Genomic DNA, 26,397 nt, shown 5'->3' on the forward strand with positions numbered 1-26,397 from the left:
GTCCCAGTTCTTTTCATATCATCACCAGCCCCCTGGCTGCCCTCATTCCAGGTGCTGAACACTCCTGCAAAACACCTCAGCTTCTTCATTACACTAATTATTAATGAATAATTAATGTAACTTCCTCTGGGAGCACTGCAGGACTGACAGGGTGCTGGGATCCAACAACCTAACACTGACTTCCCTTGTTCCACTGCTAAAAAATAACACCCAGCCACCTGGGAAAAACCAACTGGCAGCCAAAGGAATTGCTGGCTCTCTCAGCATAGAACCCTGCTCTCCCTGAAGCTGTCAAACTGCTACAAAGCACAGAAAAATTCCCACTAAAGCCACTGCTTGATGTGTGCAGGCCAATAAAGCAATGGGCTCCAGAGGGTGCATTCCCTGCAGGCTGGTTTGGGGAGTGGTGGAAGGCAGAATTTGGATTTTTGGAGCCCTCTGTGTGCATCACTGTAAAATGAAAGGTAAAATAATCTGTATGTAACGGGTGGCTGACAAAGAGCTAAAAGCCTGTTAAATGAACCGGGGTTTTGTAACATCAGTGGGGATTTTGATCCTTAAAATCTCCTGCCAGCAACAAAAAAATTAAAATATTAAGTAACTACAGTTGATAAAAAGATCATCTGAGAAGATTTAAATAATCTTGGTTTGCATCCCTGTAGGATAAAAAATTGTCAGGAGACTGGATGCTGCTTTAGATGGGTATTCCCATGTAAACTTACAAGTATTTTGCTGACTGAATTTCAATTTTGATAAGCTTTTGTCTGAATGGAGGTCAGAACAATTATTTCTCTGTCCATTATTTATCTGTTTGGGAATTCAAAGGGAAGGGTGAGAGGCTGCACTGTGTAAAACAATAAACTGATTGTGTAGGAAAATTAATCCTGCCCAGTGGATGATAATTCCATGTTGTAGGAAAAGCATATCACTGCTAGAATACCCTGAACCAGAACACTGCCCTGATAATTGTAATAACTTCTGCTTTTTCAGAAGTGCAGGAATAAAGGGAGTTCTATTACTTTTAAAAATATAAACTTCTGCTGCTGACTCATGAACACTGAATTATCACCACTTGCAGAAGAATAAAGTACAATTATTTACCAGAATAATGCCATAAAGAAGAATGCCATAAAATCGCCACAGCATTGTTTGGAAAGCTTCACATGAAAATAAAATGCCACAGGACAATAAAACAACATTAATAAAGTTAATTTTTCCCTCACAAAACAGATATTGCACATGTTTCTAAGAGTAGAATAATTTGTTCAGAAACTGAGAGCTCCCATTACAGGAACATCTTCTTAAATTTGTAACTAAATATTTTACAAAAAAAAATTACAAAATACTCTAGAACACAGAACTGGATATGTTCTGAGCCTTTGTTGTCACTTTGTAACAAGGACAGCTAAAATGTCTATTGTTTGGGTTTTTTCTTTTTCAATTAATGGGACATCTTCCACTATTCCAGGTTGCTCCAAGCCCCATCTAGCCTGGCCTTGGACACTTCCAGGGATGGAACAGCCACAGCAGCTCTGGGCACCCTGTGGCAGGGCTTGCCCACCCTCATAAATTACTTTCAAATGCAACAAGCAATTAAATGAATATCCAGCTCACTGGAACCACAGTATTTTCTCTGCAGGGACAATTACAGATAATTAAAGCGATAATTAAAGCAGCTTTTGGAGCACTTACTTGTGATAGTATTACAGGAGGTGGTGGACAGTCTCCACTCTCCATCCTGGAGATTGCTCAAGCCATTCCTCCATGTTTCAGATGGATCTTTTCTTAAGAAAAAATCTCAACTTTTTCTAATAAAAACCACTTGCAATTGTCACTGCAAACCAAATGCAATGCAACTTCTACAACACAGTGTGAGATTTGTCAAGATACATTTGACCAACTGATACAATATTTTCAGGAGACTCATTTCCAAGCAGTTATAATTTGGGATAACAGCTCAGAATTTTGATCCCTCTCCAACAAGCTAGATAAGATGAAGAGTACTATAAGGTGAATCTTATCTCTATAAGATGAAGAGTACTTACATATTTTAGAAGTGCCACAATAAAAGATTTCTAAAAATCTTTTCTTTTCCCTCAATAAAAATGATAATAGTTTAAAGGATTTCTTAAAGCACAAATACCTTCTTCAGCTGCTGCTCCTTAAAGCACCGGACACTCCTGGCAGGTTCAGAAATTAAGTTTTTATAGTTCTCACAGATATTGAGTCGAGACTGGGCCACCTGCATGGTGCCTTCTAAGAGCGATTTCCAAACTGAGTACATGCTCCTAAAATAATGAAACACAGAGAGGGTGTGGGAAGGAAGAAAGGGGAGGTCAGGTGTTCCACTGAAAATTCGCATTTATAGAATCTCCTGAATTGGAAGGATCCTCCACAAGGATCAAAATCCAGCTCCTGGGCTGGTTTATGTGACAGCAGAACACATTTTTCCAAGGACTGCTTTTAAAACTAAATCTAAAGCACAATTCTTTAGGCTGAACTAGCAAATATCTCCACTTTTAACAAAGCCTTTAATGGAAGTTGTACCAAAAATACAGATTTTCCCACCTGTTCCTCTCTTGTGACTCAACTTGTTGCCAAACGTTTTGGGTTCAGCACTTGAGGATGGGTAGGGAGGGGTCTGGAGAAGATCTCTGGCACTGTGGGATCTCATGGGTGTTATGGGAGTGTTTTATGTACATATGAGGCCGATAATTCAGATTATTTCTTTCTAAACACGCAACCTATGTGAGGGTGCTCTAAGTCCCAAACACAAATCTGTCAATTTTTTCGTGCTTGAAATAAAACTCATTGGAACACAAAGAAGACATTAAAACAAAACTTCTGAAAGCTCATTCCAAATATTTAAGAGGTGCTGTTCAAAGGCTTTCAGCAACTGAGTTATTTCTGGTTTCATGTTTTACCCACCTTTCATGTTAATGAAATAAAGTTTTGTAAACAACTGTCTCTTGCTTTGCCTCCTCCCTGCTGTCAGATTTGATCTTCACAAAGAACAGCCTCAAAAAATGAGATCTCTTCCTGTCTTTTCCTGTGAAACAATCCACACACTCATCCCTCTAACCTGAAAGTTATTTACTAAAATCTATATTCAGATACAAGCATTAATACCCAAACAGATGCAAATTACAGTTGTTGTCCTGTCAGGCTGTTTTGTTTCTCTCATCTTCCTAAATATTCAAGTCATAAACATCTATTTAAGACTAATCTCAGGAAAACAAAGCTTCTTTTTAACTGGCAATGCTCTACCACAAAGGAAAAAGAAAAATTAACTACCGAAAAGCAGTGATTCATTGTTAAGTAAAATAATGACCCAAACTGAAATGATAAATACAGCAATTTTGAGATATCCAACTGGTAAATTACCTATAATCACTTCGTTCCTCAGCTCTTATTCCAAGCCAGTCCTTCTTTAAGTACTGGCTAGCCAGCTTCTGAATGCTCTGTAAAAAGAAGGGAAAAAATAGTTAAGAGAAAAAAAAAAAATTGTAATTAAAATACCATTTCTACTCATGTCAGACAAATGAAAACCCAAAGAAGCAAACAATCTACAGCTCAGCAAATGCACAAATTCCCACACTCAGAGGTGGGAATGTTGGAAGGGAAAGGGCTGAACTTGTGCCAGCTGTGAGAACCCCAATTTGTATTTCTCTGGATCAGGACAGGGAGCTCCCAGAATCCAGGAAACATCTGGATCATCACTTCTGAGCCCACCCTGACACACCCAGCTCGGATCATCCAAGGCTGCAGGAGCTCTGCTGCTCCCAGAAGGAGCCCATTCCTCAGAGGATTACACCAGACAAGAGACTGAGAAAGGCAGCTCATCTTTAATTATTAATGTTAATTGCACCCTTCAGTCCCTGCGCTTCGTTTTGCATGGTCTCAGGAAATCAATAACAATTTCATACTCAAGGTCAGAAAGTAGCAGGGTTTCACTTATAACCACACAGAGAACGGGAGTTGATGCCACACTGACCCCTCCTCTGGCTCCTGATCCAAATTTCCTCATTGTATCCATATATATCCAAATTTCCTCAATATATCTGCCAATTTTCTCAATATATCATTATATATCCCATTTTCCTCAATATATCAGTATACATCCCATTTTCCTCATTATATATCCCATTTTCCTCAGTGTATCAATATACATCCCATTTTCCTCAATATATCAATATAGATCCTATTTTCCTCAATATATATTAAATTTTCCTCAATATATATCCCATTTTCCTCAATATATCAACATATATCCCATTTTCCTCAATATATATACTATTTTCCTCAATATATATACTATTTTCCTCAATATATCAATACATATCCCATTTTGGGGACATGGTTGGTGGTGGGACAACAATTGGACTCAAAGACTTCGAAGATTCTTTCCAAGATAAACCATCACCACAGAAACACCCTCCAGCTTTTGCATGCTAGTCTACACAAGAAAGAAGTGGAGACCTGGGTGAAAATTCCCTCTCCAGCTAAGAATCAATCCCCCAGGAGTATTTTGGAAGAGCAATCCTGAGGAAGAGCCTGGGGTGAGACATCTTTGCCCAGTGTCATTTATTTACACTTTCCAAACCATGTTTAAGATGCAACAACCTCTGAATTACTCCTAGAAAAAATATCAGAAGTAGCTCAAAGAGCACAAGATTTTATTCATGCCTCACAGCCCACACAGTGGTAGAAAATTATTACAAGCTATGATTTGATCAATGTGTTCACATAGAAAAATTAAATGTTGCTAATAGATCATTAGCAGCAAAGTCATGCTCCCTCATATTTTTTTAAAAATGCAAATTCCATTAGGTGGCTGTTAAAAAATCCCAGATAAAAGGAAAAACAGCATTTCCTTTAACCCTGGCAGAGTAATTTGTGATGAGATTTGGAGTTTTACGAGATGCCTCCACCTGGTGCTAATTCCATGTTTCCACTCCTTGTTCCTCAGACTCCACTACAAGATGTGCCTCCACATGCTGAACAAACATTCAGAAATACGAAATAAAAGCTTGCTGGCAGATGAGGACAAGCTCTGCCAAAATTAAGACACAAAAAAGTCACAAGAGGCATAAATAAAGTTATTTTTGCCCAGAGAAATCCTATCACTGATGTCAGCAAATAAACCATAAACCCAGTGGGATTAACCACTTATTTCCAAACTGAACAAGTTCAGCAACAGAACCACTCAAAAAAGTGAAAAGAATAGGGAGGAGAAAAGAATCCTGGAATATCCTGAGCTGGAAGGGACCCACAGGATCACAAAATCCAACTCCTGGCCCTGCAGAATCCAGCAATCCCACCCTGAGAGAGTTGTCCAAACACTCCTGGAGCTCTGGCATCCATGGAAAGATCAGCACAATTTCACACACACTCAGATTTGTATTTCCCAGGGCTGCAGCTATAATAGTTACAAAAGCAACCACCACTAGAAAAGGAAAGAGATAGATGACCCAAATTAAAAGATCATTGTTAGAATACTTTTTAAAAGCTGTATTAATTATACTTTCCAAAGCAGTTGTAAGGTTTTTATCTGTAACAATAATTTGAGAGGTACTGATGACAACAGGAGCTCAAAAAAACTATCACTGATAGCAGAAAGCACGACAGACACAGCTGATGTAACACTGAGTTTTGGGACTATCAAGCAGGCAGATTCAGTGCTGCTTTTCATTTAGGTGATTTCAATATCTTGCATCATTTTGATCCCTTCTCTTTATCACAACAGCTTTCTGACATGATTATTTCTTGTTTTCATTATTTTGTTTGCTAAGTCCTCTTCTGGCAGGCAAACAATCCACAACAGAGAGGCTTCAGTACCTCTCTTTGCTTCTTCTCTGGGAAAAGCAAGGTTACTCCCAATTAAGCTGACTTCATGGGAAGTGTGGAAGCCACTTTAACTAATCAACAGCTGCAAATCAACACTCTGCATTAGCAGCTAGAAAAAGTCTACTTCATTATGTATAAATTCTTATTATCAGACCCTCCATTGCTTATGTGCAAGAGAGCTTTGCTTTATTTTACTTTTATATGGGAAGAAAAGTGTTGGGAATGTTGTACTTTGCCATTATTGTGAGGTGAAGGCAATGTGGAAAATTCTGTTTTATTTCAGTACTGCTGATTCTTCCAAAATAAATTTGACAGCTACACCAAGACTCTCCTGACACTGTAAAAACAACCTTTTGACTGATATCAGATATTTTCAAACCCATATTTTTAGCTGTAAGAGAGAAAAACTGTATGGACCATTCTCGGATGATCCTTGTGGGTCCCTTCCAGCTCAGAATATTCTATGAAATTAATTAAGTAATCTGTGAGGACTAGCTGAAGATGAAAGGGAATTGTCACACACAGAGACTCCTCCAAAAAAAAAAGGTAAAAAAATTTCCACACAACCAAAATGCAAAATGTCTACATTTTGAAGAATGCTTCTACTACAAAAATGAAGAAATTAAATGTATCCAATCCAAGAAATTACAGGCACTTCCCCGGTGCCCTCAGCTTTTTTTCTCAAACCAGTGAGATGTGACCCAACTTCAGTGAGCTCAGGGAGCCCAATTCACTCAAACACAGCTACTTGGGGCCAAAAATTCAGGAGGCAGCTTTATCAATCACATAGAGGTTTTCCTCAAAAGCTTCAAGAGTAACATGGAAGAGATTTTACACCCTTGTCTCTCTCTTGGAAACATTTGGACAGGGAGAAGGGAATAGAAAATGCAATACAATCTGTGAAGTGAGAACTCTGGTTTTCTTGAATCCAGCAGAACCATTCTGTGTCAGCCCTAAAGTCTGGGATAGTGATTATTTCAAGTGATGTTTTATTTGCCAGAGCTGGATTCAGTAATGGTTTAATGAGAATGAAGGGGCTGAGGCAGGGATTCCAGGCAGGATGTGACGTGGAACAGGCAGCACATGGACTTCTCCAGTGCATCCTGGCCCTTTCCAAAAGCTGTCCTGACTGTTGACCTGCACTGCCTTTCACATGGTTAATGAGAGATAAAAGAGGTTTCCCTGTGCCTGCATCAATTGCAGAATTCCCTGGAAAAGTTAGGAAAGGCTGGTTATTTGAGGTGAAGCTGCACCCCAACCATGCTGTTTCTCCTTCCTCAAGATGGGAGATTCCTTCCCACTATCAGATGACTCAAATTCAAGAAAATATGGAGTTTCATTCTTTCATTCATTCATTCGTTTATTCATTCATTTACAATTTTGTTCCAAGCTGTTTCATTTCTCTTTTTATTTGCAGATATTTGAAGCATGACAAGAAAGCAAAGAAAACAAAGTGAGAAGCTAAAAAATTAATGTAAAGCAGTTAATATCACCTCAGGCACTCCTGCAATCAGGTTTAACAAAGGAAACGTCAAAGCTCCTCTCATTCACTTTGTTCATTTGTTAAAACTGTTGCTTTATTTGCAGCATCTTAATTCTCTCCAAAACAATCTGAATGAGATATAATTTAATTTTTCCTCCCTCAGCCCTTCTTAAAAAAAAAAAAACCTGGCACTAAGTTTGTTCCTTTTTTTCCAAAGTTTTCACAGTTTTCAAACACTCACAGTGCTAAGACAGGAAATGATCAGAGGATAAATCCACTGCAGCCAAGCTGACTAGACCTGAAGCCAATTCAGATTTATTCATCAGAATATCCTCTAACCTATTATATTCCTGACCTTTCATCAGGCCAGGATCCATAGCCATAATCCATAGGGATTCATATTATGTATTACCTGGCACAAAACCAGTGTTGGAAGTTTTTGTTTCTGCCTTATTAAGAGTCTCCCTTATTATGAACATCCTGACAGATTTTAAGAAATAAAACCATACTTCACTAAGCTTCCAACTGCTTTTTCTCTAAACTCTCCTGTCTTTGTCTTCTAAATTTTAGGATTTCAGACATCAAGAAAAATTAATTGTAATCTCCATTATGTGGCACTGTGGCCGTAACTTAATCACAGATACTTCCAACTCTAAGCAGGTCACAAACCAGAATAAATCCAGTTACACCAACCAAGCTCAGTATTCATGTGAAGAAATTATTTTCACTTTCTAGACTACAAATTTTAAATTGCTACACTAAGGATATGTTGCTATTTGGAAACATTCCAGGTTATTTTTAAGGCCTTTTGCAAAATGACTCCTTTAAAAATGTCTGTGTTGATGTTCTTTGTGCACCATCCCGTATTTATCCAGTGAGTGTATCTCAGGCAGCCTGAAGTTTAGGAACTCTCTTCTCACAATTTTTAGCTGTACAACCCCGGAGGAAGTACAGTAATACAAGCAAATAAAAATCCCCCAGCTTTCCAGGCACCCAGTGAAGAAATCTGAATAAAATTCCCCCTATCTTTGAGCGTTAATTTGAGTGTTGGCTGAAGATTGATTTTATTCTTCAAAATACAAGGAGCTCCTGTTTAAACCATCTAAAATTATTCTTTCCTATACTTGAAATAACTTTTTCCTAGATTGTGAAGTTGTTCTACATACACTCAAAGTTCTTTTTCAGAGCTTGCTTTCTTTAAGTCCCTAAGAAACTGTTAGAAAACTTCAGGAAGGGGCAGAGCCTCAGCTTGTATTACAAGATATTAGGAGGTTTCCACCACACCATTTCTGCCAGGAGCCAAAGGCACATTAGCAGCTCTGGAGAAGAAGTTTGTTTGTCTTTTGGTTCAGAAGTCTGTGCTTCTTGTGTGAATCCCATTTCTAATAGATAAACCAAAGTCCTGGATCACATTTCAGATGGGGAACCACTGCTTTACACAGCTCCTTATAAACCAGATTTCTTTTCCACCCTACTGCACTAGACAATGTGATTTTTGGCTGAGTTAATTTTTAACTTTTAGGTAAACTTTTAGCAACTTTGGACCCTGATCTTTAGACAGATCTAAAGCTTAAAAATAGGGAATTTCATGAGGTTCCACAAGGCCAAGTGCAAGGTCCTGTACATGGGACAGAACAATGACAGGACACAGGGAGTGGCTTCCCACTGCCAGAAGGCAGGGATAGATGGGATGTTGGGAAGGAATTCCTGACTGGGAGAGTGGGCAGACCCTGGCACAGATTGCCTAGAGAAGCTGTGGCTGCCCCTGGATCCCTGGAAGTGTCCAAGTGGGACAACCTGAGATAGTAGGAGGTGTCCCTACCCATAGCAGGGGGTTGGGATGAGGTGATTTTTAAGATCCCTTCCTGAAATTAAAATACTGAAGAAAGTGAAGTCATGGCAAACAACCTCTTCTCCAAGTACAAGTCTGATTGCCAGCGTTAATTCAAAGTGAAGTTTCTCAGGACTCAAATATAAAATACCACCCAAATCCCATGGAGATGGCAAAGCAGCACTTCTGCCATTCCCTCCAAGGAGGAACCACCTTGGCGACACCAATGCCACATCCTTCCTCTGTCTCACACCTCAGCTGAAGCAGGACACGGAGGACACGGTTGTCATCTCCTTACCACCATTTCTTGCTGGTTCCAGGGATCCCAGCCAGAAGCATCCCTTTAATGTGATCTGAAGGGATTTCTGTGGGGTTTTAACCAGTGATGCTGCCAGGAACAGGGGTTTATCCTCTCTGTTTGAACTGCTAAGAAATAGCACTTTCAACAAGCACCAAGCTGACTCTAAGGACTCCTGGAATGCTGATTTTTCCCTTCCCCCCCACCCAAATGGAAGCTCTGTGTTGCTGGACAGAGATAGACAACATGATCATGAGATGGAGCCTTGGGAAAAAGCAAAGCCCCAGTTAGGACTGAAAAAAAAGTGTAGTTTCTCAAATTCTCACCTTCCCCATAATTACCTCTACAAGTTCTGTTTTGCTGAGTGAGACCAAAACCAGACACTTCCCAGTTTTGTAACATGTGAGGTGCACAGCAAAAATTTCCAAATTTCCTGTAATTCAGATCTCGGGTGGCTGATGAAGGATAGCAGAAACCTCACCTTCCACAGTATTTTTTGGCTGGAGAACACTGCTCTACTAAAGAGAAGATTAGGATAGGATCTCCTGAGCCAAGCCTGAACTATGGATCAAAAATCCTTATTCACCAGCCCACTTGCCTCATGGAACCACTTCAAAACGTTTCAACTAGCTCAAAAAACAGGGAAGCACTGGAAGAGCTACAAAGGGAATGTCAGAGTAAAGCAGGAATGGCGAGTGACCTCTGTGTCTTGTTTCAAACAGCTACAAAAGTTGTATTTAAGACCAACAAGTCGTGGCTGCAGCACTGTGGTTCTCTCATCCTCACTGCAGGACTTGGCACTGACCATAACAAACGATAATTAATAAACTATAGTATAGTATGTGTAGGGCTTTTTTAAAAAATAATGCCATTTAGGAGGATTCAATTTTTAAATATTTACTATTTTGAGAGAAACCTTTCTGAATTTGTCTCATTCCCCACAGTACTGCCACTGAAGCTGCTCTGTGTTATTCCCTGGAAGTGTCTCCAGCAGGTCAGCATTTCCTATTCTGTGGGAACTTCTTAATTAAAGGTTCACAGGATTACAAAGCACTGACAGAGCTCCTACTCTATGGAGCACAAAGTTGATTTTTCCCCCACCCTAAAACATCTGGCAGATAACTCTGAAATTGGTTGTGCTTGACGTAATTTATTGACCAATTTGTAACAGTGGAAGTGTTACTGAAGTTTATCATGGTGAAGTTTTAAAATTAATTTTGAGTTTGGTAATTAGCTTTTGAGCTTGGTCTATCTTTAAAATATGGAACCTGCAATTACATCAGGTTTTGGCATAATTTAAATATTATAATAATATAAATACATAATAAAAACATCATAATATGAGGTAAAAAATAAAAATCAGCCTGAAAACGCAATGCCATATTTTTAAGGAGTTCAGTACATTTTCTTTCTCTGGCAACGTTTACATGAACAAATTCTGCTCTGAAAGCATCGCCACTATTCAGAATTCACTACTTACTAATTAAATAATTTTTAAATTCATATTTCTTGTCTGTTCTGTTCAACACTAAACCCTAAAGGTCTACTTCAAGCCCTACTGAAATCAACCTCTCTAATAGAAGATGATCATAAAAATTGTGCACAGCAGTTTCCACAGGTTCATAAACTTATGTAGTTTGAGACTAATTAGCAAAGCCCCTTTTCCTCAAGTATATCAGGGAACACATATTGGCATGGAAAAGAAATTCTGGGATGCTGCAGTCACACATTCCAAGTATCACTGGTCCCACCACAGCCCCACAATACCTCAACCTGCCCCACAACCACCACCAAAGATTTCAGCTATTCTGTTTTCTCCAAGAAATTTGTCCTTGATGCCAGTGAGCTTTAAGGTCCCTTCCAACCCAACCCATTCCATGATTTCATGAGGAAAGGTTTCTCACTGCTTGCCAAGTTATGCTCAGATCAGTAAAATAATTAAATGCAGCACAAACACTACAACAGCCAGGGCATTTAATCCCTCACCTGCCAGTCTGGGTTTGTTCTGAACCCCTAAATCTGCACTAAAAGTACAGTGACAAATGTCAAGGGTAGAAGACAAAGAGACCTACATTTCTGAAAAACAAATGAAGATCATTCACCTTGGCTGGACAACTCTTCCAGCTGAACAAACAACCCAAGAGCTCCCTGGAAATTAGGGAGACAAGTGTGCATGCTTCCATCAGCCAAGGAATTTTGGCACCACCATCCAGTTATGGAAAACAAAGGTTTGGACTTCCTACATGAAACAGCTGGATTGATCGGGCAGCTTGAGGAGGAGCAAAGTAAGAACACAGTTGTACCTAACAACATTTTCAGCATTCTAAGTCAGCAGACATCAAAGCCACTTTATTCTTCTGGTTAGTAAAGTTTGAGACTTGTTGCAGGAAAAGGGGCTGGAGAACTCATCATTTCAGTGGAGAAAAAGAAGAAATACTTTATTTGTTCCTGGGTGAGGGGGATTCCAGCTAAGTCTTTTTTAGGAAGAATACCCATTCATAGAAGAGCAGAAAAAATGGTGGGATCATGTCCCACAGGGGAATACAGGAGAAAATGGTAACCTCAAAAAATTTCAGGAGAAATTTGAAGCTATTTCCTCTCATCCGGTCTCTGTTCCCCATGGCTGTCCCCTCCTGTCAGGGAGCTGTGCAAAACCACAAGGTCCCCCCTGAGCCTCCTTTTCTCCAGGCTGAGCCCCTTCCCAGCTCCATCAGCCTCTCCTGGGGCTCCAGCCCCTTCCCAGCTCCATTCCCTGCCCTGGACATGCTCCAGCCTCTCCATTTCCTTCTTGTCCTGAAGGGCCCAAAACTGCCCCCAGGACTGGAGGTGCCCCAGCAGTGCCAACACAGGGAACAGATTTTTGTTTGGATTTTGTTAGGTTTGTTTGTTTTGTTGGGTGTTTTGTTTTTGTTTATTTGTTTTTTTTTTTTAAATGGTTTTCTGGGTTGTGGTTTTGTTTTGTTTTGTTTTTTGTTTATTTTTGAAAGAAGTCATTCAAACAAATCCATTTTAGAGCCTTGAAAATCCTAAAACTCTTTGAGGGCTTTTTTCCCATAGGAAAAAGTAAACAGTGCCCACAGTAGCAGAGAAGCCACACGAAGGTTGCCGTGAGAAGATCCCAGGTGAATGTGGCACATCAGAACCACCATTAATAATTAATCTGAGTCTAGAGGAGATCACTGATAACAACCTTCCCAGGCAAGGGGGCTCCAAAGCTCACATCCAGCTTCCCACAAGCAGCAGTTATTCCCAGGGACCACAGCCTTTGTAATTCCCTTAATTTGCCACAGAAAATTTCCCACCTTTCCAAGATTTCACATTAACCCTGAAGTAATAACTTAACAAAAATATTACCTAGTGCACAGCACATTCCTTAACACCTCATATATCCTATAGCAGACAGGATGTGACATCCTCATTCCTTTAAACCTTTGAAGTATTGCCTTGTGTTTCCAGGGATTTGCCATGGTGTTGTTTTATCCTTTATAAATCAAACAGTAGCAGAGTTTGAAAGCAAAATTTAAGGCTGCAAAACAGTTATGCAAATAATACAAACTTTTAAGTAATATTTTAGCCATCCTAAAGTGTCTTTAATGGCATTTTATAGGGTAAAATTGCTGTTTCACAGTATGGTAGTACTTCAAATCAAGGATATTATTTTTAATTTTATATTATCCTAATTTTTATATTAACCTTTATATTATTAATTTTTCTATTGTATAATATAATAATATTTATTATATATAATATAATATTTTATATTATCCAGTTTTTTACATTATCCTAATTTTTACATTATCCTTTATATTATTAATTTTATATTATCCTGTTTCATGATTTTCAACAAGACAGAAAAGCTGGTAGCAATAACGCAATGATGTTAAAGGTTGTGTTCATGTTCAAACATCTGCAGAAAAAAAAGAAACCCTTCCACAACTCAGGATACAGGTGCCAAAGCACTCACTAAGGGGAAAAACAGTCTATTAGAAAGCAATTTTTCTCTGAAGTCAGAAGGCAAGCCAACTCTACAAGAGCTGCCAAGAACATCAGAGTCCAACTCAGTTTGACTTTGTTCACATGAAAAAAAAAAAGAAAGAAAAAGAAAAAGAAATGTCTTCCTGCTCAGCTAAGAAAGAATTTTAACAGGAACAGTTCAGAAAAACAAAAAATCATCACGCCAATCTCAGCTCAGAAAACAGAGGGCACAGAAGGAAAGCTTGTCTTAGGGAGCTTAAAACATGGATTAATTCAAGCTCAATATTTTCTAAGCACAGGCCCAAGCAGAGGAAGGTTTTTTGCAGAGGTTTATACTTTATTTCCCGCGTGCAAGTCCTGGAATTGGAGTTATCAGACAGACAGAACGAGGAGAAAAGGCAGTGCCGGGGGAAAGGAACCATCTGGTCTGCACCGCGCCGACACAATAGGGAAGGGCTTGGGTTTGGCAGCTCGGCACTGGGAAGCATATGGCACATTTCCTCTGAACTGGGCATTTTCTGCCTTCCCCCACCAGTGTCAGAACCCTCCCAACCCGTGTGGGGTTTGTAGGAAGCTCTGTGGTGCTGCAAAGGAAGGAACAGAGCAGAGCAGGGTTGTTCTGCAAGAAGATGAGTGGGGAGGTGAAGCACAAAAATCTCTGCCATCTCCTCAGATTGGTGCCTTGATAATTCTTCTGCTTTCCGAATGGATTGTGGGCTAATTTCTCATGAGAGATATGCAATGTCCTCCTATTCTAGTTTCAAAATTGGAAAATTCTCAAACAGCTTCCAGGCCAGGTCCCTCCCCAAAAAAAGGGGAGGAAAAAAAAGGGAAGACTGAAGTCCTAGCAAACTAAGATTATCTGAACAAATTTGCTTAGGTTCTTATTCTTAAAAAGGCAAAAGATCAAATCCTAGCAACTAAGATTATTTGGAACAAATTTCTTTGGGTTCTTATTCTTAAAACAGCAAAAGCAACCTTTAATTTGTGTATTTACTGACATTTACAAGAGAAGCTCTTGAGCCACAAATTTACTCATATATTAATAAAATAAACCAGAGAAGCCTGAAAGCCAAAGTCCATGCTGGTAACAAATATATTTTAAGATAAAATTAGCCAAGAAGAGGGCTGAAATGAGTTCCTTGGAAACAGGTTTGTATTTCACACACAATTGTTAAAAAACAGCACCTCAGGTGGTTTTGTCCAGCTTGCTTAGAACAAGGTTTTGCTACGATGATAAATGGAAGCTCTCCATTACAGTTGCAGATCAGCAAATTAAATGAGATAAATGCAGACTGCAGCAGATTTTTCTGCTCTGGTTTCTGGGAGCACCAGTGCCCTGGGGTATGGTCAGCATTCTGGAACGTCAGGCCAAACAGGACAGAGACCAAAACCTCCCAAAATCAAATACGGCAACAACAACTCAAGTTTGAGACAAAAAATGACATGCAAAGATTAACATAACACAAATGAAGCAAGCCCAGGAGGGAATGAGACCACACCAGTCCCCAGCACACTCATCTCAGCATATCAAGCACCTTAATTTAATCTAAGATTACACAGCAGTTACATGAAGCTGCACTATTTCACCCTGCAGCGAATTGAGTGTAAGGTATCCAAAGTCAAGCCCTGATGAGTACTGAGAATTCCTATTGTGTATCAAGCAGCAACTTACACTTTGCAGAGATCAGTAGATAATATTTTTAATCCTTGGATATAAAAAAATACAAATGGGGGAAAAAAATCCACAACTTGCATAGATAACTACAAGGTTATTCCAACAGGAACAGCCCTGCACAAGAAAGCCACAAATTATTCCTATTAAAAAGGAAGCAGATAAACTGGAGGGAAGAGGAAAACTGCATATTCCAGTCCTTAAAGTAGAAACAGTATTATCCAAAGGGACAATTAAGTTAAGCAAACTCACAGGCTAAGCAGGGAGAAGTAAAGTGGGAAGGCTGAAAGTTTTTAGGAGAAAACAATGACATTTAACACTCATTTTGCAAGAGGTGCTGTGTAATGAAGTTCCCCCAAAGTGAAGTGTCCTCAGAAAAACAGATGAGTTTGATAGCAAAAAGGGAACACACAGAATAATGTAGAGAAAAAATGAATCCACACTGTAATTCAGGAAACCGTGCCACTCTTCAGACTTGAATTCAAAGCAATATAAAGCAAATACAGGTCTAAACCCTGGATAATATCCTCATAACAATAGGAATAAGCAAAAATCCCACCAGCTATTGAATCTGGCCATCCAAAATATCTCCCACTGTCTGTATGTATATATTTATTATATTTAAGTTTATTATTAATACAGTTATTTATATATCTGAAGCAGCTGTACATTGACAGGAGGTGAAATAGTCACATCCAAGAATATCAGCAACATATTTAACAAGTATTTTCTTCTCCAGACAAATGCTTGACAGACTACCATTAGAAATCTCTCCCAACTTTTAAATTTTATAACATTCCTAGAAGAGCCAGTGGAGTCAGTTCCTACAGACAGTGTTCTGCACTTTATTTCTGGTTCTTGGCTTTTGTACATTTCCAGACAAGTGGAGCCCCTCATTCTGCATCTGAAAACCCAGGTTTTCTTCCTTTGGTATACCAAAGATTGGACAAATCACTATTTCATTAAATGCTAAATTACTAGTTGTTTCACTGGAAGGTGCTTATATAATTCCTAAATCACTCATATAAACACCAAGAATACTGAAATTACACAAGGTTTACTGAAATCTAGTAGATATGCAATTGTTTTCTTCCCTTCCCCAGCACTACATTTTCTCTAGGAAATATTATATTTATTTTAAATATTATATTTAATATTTAAGGTGAAAGAACACTAAAAAGTCACCAAGTCACAAGCAAATTCAACAAAAATAATTTAAGAACAAGATTTGAAAAAAAATCCTGGTGTTCACCTTCTGCTTCCCCAAGTTTTTTCTCTATTCACAAGACACTGAAGCTCTAAGAGAACTGAGCAAACTCTCATATTTAGGTAGCAAGACAAAGCATTAATTAATAGATGACAAAGTCATCTATTTGTCTGCCTCTCTTCAAAGGAAAATAATTTCTAAGCTCGATCTCGGCCTCACCGAGAGCCCTGAAAGGTTAAACAAAACCCTCTTCAGTCAAAACGCTTACAACCCTTAAGACAGCAAGCTATAAATTATTAAGTAGCTTGTCTAATTGCTTCATGATGGCACCAAAGATTCCAGCCCCCCCCTACCCCCATCCCAAGACGCAATTCCAGCTGGATGCACTTTCAACACAGACCATTATTCACCAGAGTCTGCTCTAATGTTAAAATGAGGTACCAGAGGTCAGGCTCCTAATCAGAAAACAAAGAGTGAGATTCCCATAGCCACATAACATCCTAAATCTTGGAGCTCCATCAGAAAGCTGACAACTGGAAAACCTAGGAAACCTCATCAATAAGTAATGGCAAGAGGGATCGGATTGCACTCGACAGCCCGACTTTAAATCGTCCAAATTCAGTCATATCTGGAGAATTGCTCCTGTAAACACTGTGCTGATCCATGGCTGGAAATCTGAAACTTGGGCTATGAATTAGGCAACTGCCAGGTCTTCACTCAGTGGGTGAGAGTATAAAATGTGCAATCAATTCCCAGTTATTACAGGAGAGATAGGCAAAGCAGGAAAAAGATCAGCAAAAGATTAAAAAATTATGTCCAGTTCATCAACATGCCCTCATTTTCCAATTCACTGGTTTGTTGGGTTTTAAAACACCACATTTCAGGTAGAGAAAACACACCTTTAATGGCTCAGGGTTTACAAACCACAGCAGGGGTAGCAAATTACACAAAACAGCTCTTTTATTAAACTGAGTTATAGTAATAGCACTCAGAGTTTTATGAAATACATATACAAATCATCCATTTGCACAAAATGAAAAGGGATCTGCAAATTTCAACTGTTGAAACTTCTTAATTTCAACTTGGCTTTAAACTTCTTAATTTAAAGACTTTCAGTATTTATTCTTTGCTTCCTATAATGATATTGTTTTTTATTCCAGCAAAACACAACTGCTTGATTTTGAGGTTCTCCCTCAGCAAAGGATCTGTGGCAGACTCTTTGGCAGATATTCCAAGCTTGTTTTAAACCAACACTTCTGACTGACAGCTACACGAGGGACACATCAGCCTCTTCCTGAGCAGCTCCAGACCAAACTCCATAATAATTCCAGTAATATTCCAAAGCTGATACCACTGACACGTAAATCAATCACAGTAATGCACAGTGCTCACCAGAAGCACTTCTAAGTGATTGCTAAGTAAGGAAAATAAAAGAGCAGGAGGAGATCTGGACCCAATCCATGGGACACGTGCACCAGGAATGAGCCAGAAGCCAAACAAGGTAGGACAATGTCTGTGGTGGATGTTCTTGTCTCAGGAATGGAATTGTAATTGCTGACTGACAAAAATTCCCCTTCTCTTATCTACTGCCACCAAACAGCAAAGCAGCAATGTAATGGCCACTGCAGAGCTGAGAAAGGCCTCAAAAGCACAGTTAAAATAATAATATTGTGCTTTGGGTCAATGCAGCTCTTACCTTTAAATGCTTTGGGAAAGAGAAATTCAGGGGAAGAATAAACCCACATCTTTCTGGGTCATAATTTAGCAGCACTTACTTGGCTGAACTTTGGCCAGTTGTTTTTTACTATGGGCAATAAAAGATACAAATATGAAAGTAAAATGGGCAATATGGAAATCTTGCTGTCCAGGTTAACCTCCACATGTTATTTATGGCCAAGAAAAAGTATGGAAGGGTTTGTTTTGCTTTCTCATAACGCAGTAATCGAAACTCAGTCTTGGGGCAAAGGTTGAGGTGCAGCAACATGTGGCACCCAGAGTTTGTCCTTCCCACACCTTGGCTGGCAAAAGCCCCAAACCTGCACACAGGAACACACTATCTCTTTTTTCCCCTTCAGAAGCAGAAATTCGAATTAGCTTTTTGTTATTTCAGTCACAGGAGTACAAGACATCAAAGACTAACACTGAGACATGCAAAAGTCATATATGTGAATAGTGAACAAGCTTAATTTTCATGCTGCAGCCCTGGCAGGGGTGGTGTCCTCAGCACCCTCCTCTTCTTCCTTCTCTAAGAGGCCAACTGTTTAATTAATTGTTTTACATAGGTGAAATGGACCATTAGAAAACATTAGACAACACTTAATTTATCATTTATACAAGGATGAATGCAAATCATTTTGAGGTTTGGGGTTGGGTTTTTTTTTCCTTCCCACACCCCTAGTTAATATTCATGAGGATAATTTCACAAAGGCAGTTATAAAACTATGTCAGAGGCAGCTTGAAAATATAGTTGTGCTAACAGAGGAAGAGGAAACTCTGTCCCCCAGCCCACCCCCGCAAGGGGGGGATTTAAACCCAACACAAACATTTACTGACGATGGGGTTTTATAATATTTTAATCGAGTTATTCATTACACAAAAATAACACTGTGGAAAATCAGATAACGTTATACAAAAGCTAAGTTCATTTGTTCTGGACAGGTGGCCAGTCTGCAACTCCGTGCCGGCATCCAAAGCCCGCCCACAATAGCACTAAAGACGATTATGCAAATGCTCCCCATTCCCTGCTATTTTCCCAGGAATGGGAGAAGAGCTCCATGTGGAAGAAGCAATTGTTTCCCAGTCATGTGGAAAACAAACCAAGAGAAAGAAGGGAGGGAATGTGAACGGAAGATAGCAACACATCCCTGGCCAAGCTGGGAGATGCCTGGATTGATCCTACTGGAGCGCGGATAGCAGGGGTCAGAGCCCGGGTTCAGAGCCCAGGAAATGTATTCTTCATCCTATTGGACATTCTTCTTGTGTTCTGCCACGGGACAAAGCAGCTGAGAGATGGCAGCTCTCCTTCAGCTGGAAGAGGAAAGTTTGGGGAAGACGGGCAGGATGTCATCTGGTTATCTGAGAGCCTGGATTCTGGCTGAGTTCTTTCCAATTCCACATCTTGGTCACAGAATAAGTAAAATACAAATGTGGAATCTAAGACAATGAATTTGCACCACTTCAGTCCTCCGGGATTATTAATTTTACACATACTTTACTAAAATAAGTAAAATTTATCCTTAAAAACTACTAGAATGTTTCTTATATTTCAAGCACAGCTCTTCAAAGTCCATGGCTTGAATCATCCATTTTTACCTCAAATACTTTTCACCTCTCCCAAATATCAATTTGGCACCTAAGTACTCATGCAGATATCCCAGCTCTTCTTCTGCAGGATTCCGTAGGATCCAAGTAACCAGCAGCCTGCAACTTCATTAATTATAAGTTAGGCATGACTAATTATCATTCTAAGGGCAGGACTTTCCCTTCCCACAGAGCACCAAGTACTAAACGGATGCAGAGCAGCATTAATGGGTCAGAAGTTGTCAGAGATGAACAACCTGTGCCATTAGCACTGACTTTTACACAGGCTGAGGATTCAGCTCTGCAGCTGAATTCTTTATTCTCACTATCACTGAAGAAATCTGGATCCCTGGCAGTGTCCAAGGCCAGGCTGAATGGGGCTTGGAGCAACCTGGGATAGTGGAATGTGTCCATGGCAGGGGGTGGAACAGGATAAGCTTCAAGGTCCCTTCCAACCCATTCCAGTCTGTGACTCCGACTCTAAAGGAATCAGGTTTCTACAGCTGGTATCAGGTGACTAAAAATAAGAAATAATCACCTGAGCCTTGCTCAAATAAAAATGAAATTTATTTAAAATCTTTACTTATTCCTCAAAAAAGGACACATCCATCTGATTTAGAGTGGGCCTCAAAGTTGGCTGAGTAGAACCTACAGGAGCAGGGTTAGGGTAATCCATATTTAAAGACCAACATCTCCTTTGCTTCACAGGTTTTCACTCTATCCCAGCCCTGTAATTTGGGTCAGTAAAGATAAAAGTTTACATAGGAGGCAGTTGCCTTGTTTGTTTTTTTTAATTTTACAAGTATAGTGTTTCAGAACTTATTTTTTATGCTCCTTTTTGCTTCACCTCAACATCCCCTAACCCTTGAAGCAAGTTCCAAGGCCCAGATGCTTGGCTTCATTTCCATCACCACTTCTTTTCCGTTCAGGTCCCAACAATTTCACACTGAAATTCAATTCAAAATAATTTCTTGGGCAGTTTCTGACGTTGCTTTAAAGTGATTTAATCAAATCCTCCTTCAGTGACAGCATTGCCACTTTTCCTCATTCAACAGAATTTACAATTAAATTGTGAATACTCTTGTTCATTCGTTCATCACATGTACACAGCTTTCATCATGTCTCCTGCCTGGCTGGAATTCCTCCAGGATTTTTCTGACACCCAGAATTCAGATTCTGCCTTTTTCTGTCAAGATACCGAGGGCTTTGCATTTCCACCAACTCCGCTGTTCTCTCTCCCTGTTTCCTGTGGGAATCTCCTCTGGGACCAGCCTACCTATTGGCTTCTGGGCACTCCCTAAGTCTTCCAAATATCTTTCACCTTCTGTGTTTATGTTCTCAATTGTTACTTGTCTTTCAGCACTGACATCTTTGATTCCAGTGCTCCACTTCAGACTTCTCTTATCTTACCATACAACCCAGCTTTTCTCCACACACTCTTCTGATCATTCTTACCCCAGCCAGGCATTTCTGTATTTCCATTTTCCACACCAACTGTCTGGTTCATCTCTTCAATCTCTTTTTTAATTTCCCCCCCTTCAATTTCTAGCACTTCCCACCTCTATTTCTCTGTCTTGGCCTCCTAAGACAAAACTTGATCAGCCATTGCCATAATCTCATTTTTTATGCTGTTCCATAGCTCTTCACCATTCACTTCTTCTTTCACCAGGGACAAAATTCCAGTCCCCAGCTGCTTTGTTTTCTTTTCTGTATCTGGCTCTTTCCATCTGTGCTTATCGTAGATCTTCATCCCTGACACTTTTTTGGTTGCTCTCAGCTCTGCTGCTGCCAACACTCACTCGAGCTCTGGAGGGAACTCTGGGAGAGAGGAAGCCCTCGACAGCCCCAGGAACATTCCCTGATTTACTGCAAACTCCCTCTGGATTGCCAATCCTTGTTCACTGTCAGGTGCAATTCACTGAGTCTTTAGAGGATGGGGTTTATTCAGAGATTGAACTTTATACTCATTCAGGAAAATAATCAGGAACTTCAGAACTAACTAATTTAGCAGGGCTAAAATAATATATATTTTTTTCCTATTTTAATTAAAACATGCCTGCAGGGCATGCCATTTACTTTGGCATATGAGAACACCACTACCAGCTCAATATATGATGGTACATAATTGGATTTCACTAAAAGTTCTGTAATTTCATTTAGTCAATTTGAGAAACTAATTACTACTGGTCTTTTGTTCCAGGTATTCACAATTTGATGCAAGGACAAAAAGCATTCAGGATATAAATCGGAGGACAGAGACAATACTGTTCACCTAAGGGGGAACAAATCCAGCCTGCTTTAGTGGAGTCTTCCCCCATGACATTTTTACTGCCCAAAATTCCCCTAACCATGACCAGAAATCCCAAGATGCCACAATACTGCTTTCACTTTCTCTCTCAGGATTGTGTTTCTCCAACATCCCTCAGGCACATCACTAGGTGTACATCCTGAAACTGTGGCTGCCCCATCCCTGGAATTATTCCAGACCAGGTTGGAAGGGGCTTGGAGCAACCTGGGATAGTGGAAGGTGTCCCTGCCCATGAGCTTTAAGGTTCCTTCCAATCCAAATCATTCCACGATTTTATGGTAACACAGATGTTCCTCTCACTCCTCCTTGCAGGTGATGAAAGAACACTTGGTGATTTACACAGCCAGGGACATGTCCTGGCTCCAGCTCACCACACACAGGCCCTTACAGGCAACTCACATCAGCCTCAGCCTTTTCCAAAAATTAATAGGCACTTAAAAAATAAGAAAAGGAAGCAGTAATATAAAATTATAACAAATTACCTTTCAAAAGTCAGTTCCAAAATGCTTATTTTTCTTATTTACATCATTATTATACCTAAAAGAAAACAAATTTTCTCCTTCTCTCACACAGAATTATATGATTAATTTAGCACATAATTAACACACGTTTGTCAGCTCCTTGTTTCACTGTAGGCCTCCAGCCCAATATTTTCTGTACAGCTACACAGATAGAGGCACCATTCATTATTCAAAGGTTTCTTTGCTGCAAACCAAAGATGTTCTGGTAAATAACAGTTTTGGACTCATTACAAGGCGAGCCATGTTTGAGTTTCCAATCATCACAGGTAACTCAGTTATTAATTTTTAAAACATTTTTGCTCTTTGCATATTATTCAGAGTTCTGCAGAGAAAAACCTTTGCTTCAAGTCATAGGGAGAAGAGGAAAAAGAAATTCATTGTAAATTATCAGCTGCTCCTGGGAGACAGAGACACTGCAGTGTGCCAAGTCAAATTAATCCCAGACACAAAGATGTGAATAAAGCTTTAAAACTGAGATCAAGCAGGAAAATTAAATAGATCATTCAGAAAAAAATAAAACTAACTTCATTTGGTACTGTATTTTACACACTGGCCAATGTGTGCTTAAAATTCCATGGTTTTGCAAAGGAAAATGCTCTCAACAGGAATGCCTGAAGCCAAAAAGAAGCCAGTGCTGACACAGAGCCTGGAGAGTGCAGATGGGCTCTCTCAAGTCTTGTTTTAAGCAAACACATCAAGAGCAAATTTCTGCTAAGGAAAACCAATGAAATCTGGTTTAAAAAGATCTGAAACAGAATCAGGACCAAAGAGAACTGCATTCATATTTAAATCAGCATTGGTAGATAATAGATTTTTAAAAACAACTTTTATTTAGCCCAGGGCAACCTTCAAATTTGCAGTCTGGGCTCATCTCTCCACTCCAACCTTTTTTAATCACGTTTTTCTTTAAATAAACTCTGTGTTTCTGAACACAACACATCAAGCTCAGTCTGATGTGACTTGTTAGCTTCCACAGGGCTGGGTCATTAGCAAACATTTATATATTGTTGCAAATTTACATAGTGCTGTACAAACACAGAAGGAAACATTCCTTACCTGGGAGCACTTAGAATACAAATAAACCCCCCCAATAACCAGGGTAAATCAGAGTTTGGTCTGACCTGGCAGCTGCAGAAATCAGGGGCACATCATATTTTCACTGAGGGCAAAATAGGCAAGAAATTGAGAGAAGTGAACTAAAACCTTTTGGAAAATTAATACGCAAGGGCTTGGTGCTTTATAGCTTCACAAACAAGGAGTTTAAGTGTAAAAAATTAAGCAGAAAAATGCTCTGTATGAAATATTTCCGTAAATATTGGAAGTAAGTTGCAGTTCAAGTCATCTCATTGCTACATAAGGGATTTTAGTATTTGACAACTGAGAAAGGCATTCTGGGCACTAATATAGAGGCAAAAATGAATCAAAACACCATGAAATATGAAAAAATCATCACTGAGAGAGATGACATCTCCCTTCTTTCCAAATGAGAACCTAACTTGGTTGGGAAAAGAAGACAGAAAGGCAGATTTAGAAGTTAAAAACAAATATAGTGCTGGTTAAAGGTGGGGAAGATCTGCCTGAACTCACACTGAAATCACAACACTGAACACAGCAAGACAGGATTCACTCAAACCATGAACATGAGATATTCATTTTGTGGGCAAGAAAAGGCAGAGATGACCAAAAACTGAAGCATCTATGGCAAAGCTTTCTGAAAAAAATCAAGAATCATAAAAACAAAGACACTACCTAAAAGCACACTGACAGAATCCCACCTCAGCAGCACCCATGAATGATTTAATGAGCCCACATGCAAGCAGGGATAATTATAAAATAATGTGGCATCATGTGGAATTGATGTAAATGAGGGGCAATTCATGGCACTGAATTGCTTCTCACCTCTAAACAACAGCCTAAAACCACACAGGATTTTGGTTTGCATCCCATTCTTCTGCTTCCTGTGAAATGTGATCACAACTCATCCTGAGCTTACAAAACCACTTGCATAAGGTCACCTTGGCACTGGAGCTGCTCTCTGGGTTTTTATTTTTATTACTGTTTGGTAGTGGATCTGCACATCCAAGCAAATACATCTTCCAGACACTCTGAAAGGCAGCAGTGGCAGCTCTTCATTTTGTTTGCCATTCCCCACTCCCACGACAGGGAAATTTCTGGGCACCTTGCCAAATTATATTTAATTAAAAGCACCTCTGCTTTTGATTCTTTAGTAACTTGGTTACCAGCTCCATCGACCACTTCAGTGGGGAAAGGAATTTAATATAAAAGTGGTTTTCTCTGGTGTTTACAGAACTGGTGACAGTATAATTTGGAGTGGGGAGACAGCTGGCAGTGCAGCTAGAGAGGGAGAACACTGAAAAAGTTGAGACAGAAAAAGCCCAAATCAATGGAGCACACTGATGCTGCACAAATGATATTTATTTTAGTTTAGTTTATTTAGTTTCTCAGCTGGCAAGCCAAAGTGCTTTCTTCAGCAGAGAGGAAGCTCTCCCAGAGTACCTGAATAATTATTTAGTATTAATTTAGCATTAACACCTCAATAATCCATCAAGAATTATTGAAGGTGCAAACATGTATTGGATAATAAAGGCTGGCTAAAGAGTTTATAAATTGTTTTTATTTCAAGGCTGGGTTGGCTCTTTTTTAAATGGTGGAAAAACATCTCTGATTTTAGTTACCAGGAGCCTCTAGTCATGGATTTAAACACCTGACAGCTCAAAAATGATGGGTGGCCTCCCTGATAACCAGGGTGAAGTGGGATTTATATCCCACAAAACCACCCGCAGAGTGACTCAGTGCAGCAGCCAAATGAGTTCCTGAGGATTCTTCCCTGACAATTGGTGAAGAAAAATTAATTTCAACCTCACAAATCTGAGCAGAGGAAGGAGAACCAATATGGGTGATATATCTAGAAGAGTTGCCACTGTGCTTTCAGGACAGAGTTATGGGATGGGCTTGGACATACACTCACTCAGATGTTTTATTATTTTTGCTGGAAAATGCTTTTTTAAATGTGCGGAACACTTAAAGCTTTAGATATTGTGAGGAAAAAAAAAAAATCATAAAATACCCAGAAGTTCTGAATGTATGAGAACAGCAGAATTCCCACAGGCTGTATCCCTGCTGAACACAGGCTGTGCTCCCAGCAAGGCTAAATTCCAGCAGTGCTTCCTCAGCACATCCTAATCCTGCCATGAATCAGCAAACATGCCACGCTCCTGAACCTGGATAAACTGCAAGAATAATCAGGGAGAGACTCTGTCAAACACAGCATCAGAAAGTGGCTGAAAGAGTAAATCTGTTTATTCCTGTTATATACAATGCTGGCAGGATGAGAGTTGGTGGAATTTTACAACTGGCTTAGAATTTTACAACTGCTGAGTGAAAAGGATTTTTTGTGGAGCTGAGAGTGTTTTATTTTTAAGGATATGACTCAAATTTAGAGACATTCAATGTCTGCATTTGGAAGCTGAGCCTCACTTCAGCTCTGTGGCTTCCCAAGGAGAACACACGTTTCTGGAACTGAAATTACTTCCCACAAGGTTGTTTGCAGCATTTCTCCTTTACAAGTTCTTTGCCTCATTTCTTTATGCCTGACACACATAGGGGAAAAACCCAAACAAAAACAGTAGATAAGCCATATGAACTTGCAAAATATGTGAGGGTGGGTTTTTTTTAAAAGATTCAGGAGCTCATTTTACTAACACACAGCAAAAACCCTTTTTCTCATGGATTTTTCCCCAGAAAGAAGTTTTAAAAACTAAGGAGTCATGGTACAAGCATGAAGGTCACCATAGAGCAGGTGACAAGACCCACTTCTAAAAAAATAAACACAACCCACCCACCCCAACCCCACAATTTTTACCATTTATTGCTGTGCAATTATTGCTACAGAAGAAAACAGTTTTGAAGTCAAAAATTAAAATTTCTTAAT

At 39.5% G+C, this 26,397-nt stretch overlaps 1 protein-coding gene across 7 annotated transcripts in view; it reads right to left on the reverse strand.

Annotated features, from left to right (window-relative positions):
* The window catches only part of FCHSD2 (FCH and double SH3 domains 2), a 121,455-nt gene that overhangs the window by 57,550 nt on the left and 37,508 nt on the right, over nt 1–26,397 (reverse strand). For 5 of the 7 annotated variants that reach the window (XM_021550115.4, XM_085590634.1, XM_021550114.4 and 2 more), the window contains exons 4-5: nt 3,385–3,461; nt 2,144–2,288 (exon numbers count right to left, since the gene is read on the reverse strand). In XM_021550115.4, the coding sequence (XP_021405790.2) occupies nt 2,144–2,288; nt 3,385–3,461 (222 nt within the window). Of the gene's footprint in view, nt 1–1,692; nt 2,289–3,384; nt 3,462–26,397 lie in introns of those variants that run through there. The other 2 variants (XM_085590645.1, XM_085590644.1) reach the window with 2 other exon arrangements.

This window comes from Lonchura striata, chromosome 1, assembly GCF_050655825.1.
Source record: "Lonchura striata isolate lonStrDom1 chromosome 1, ASM5065582v1, whole genome shotgun sequence".
NCBI lineage: Eukaryota > Metazoa > Chordata > Aves > Passeriformes > Estrildidae > Lonchura > Lonchura striata.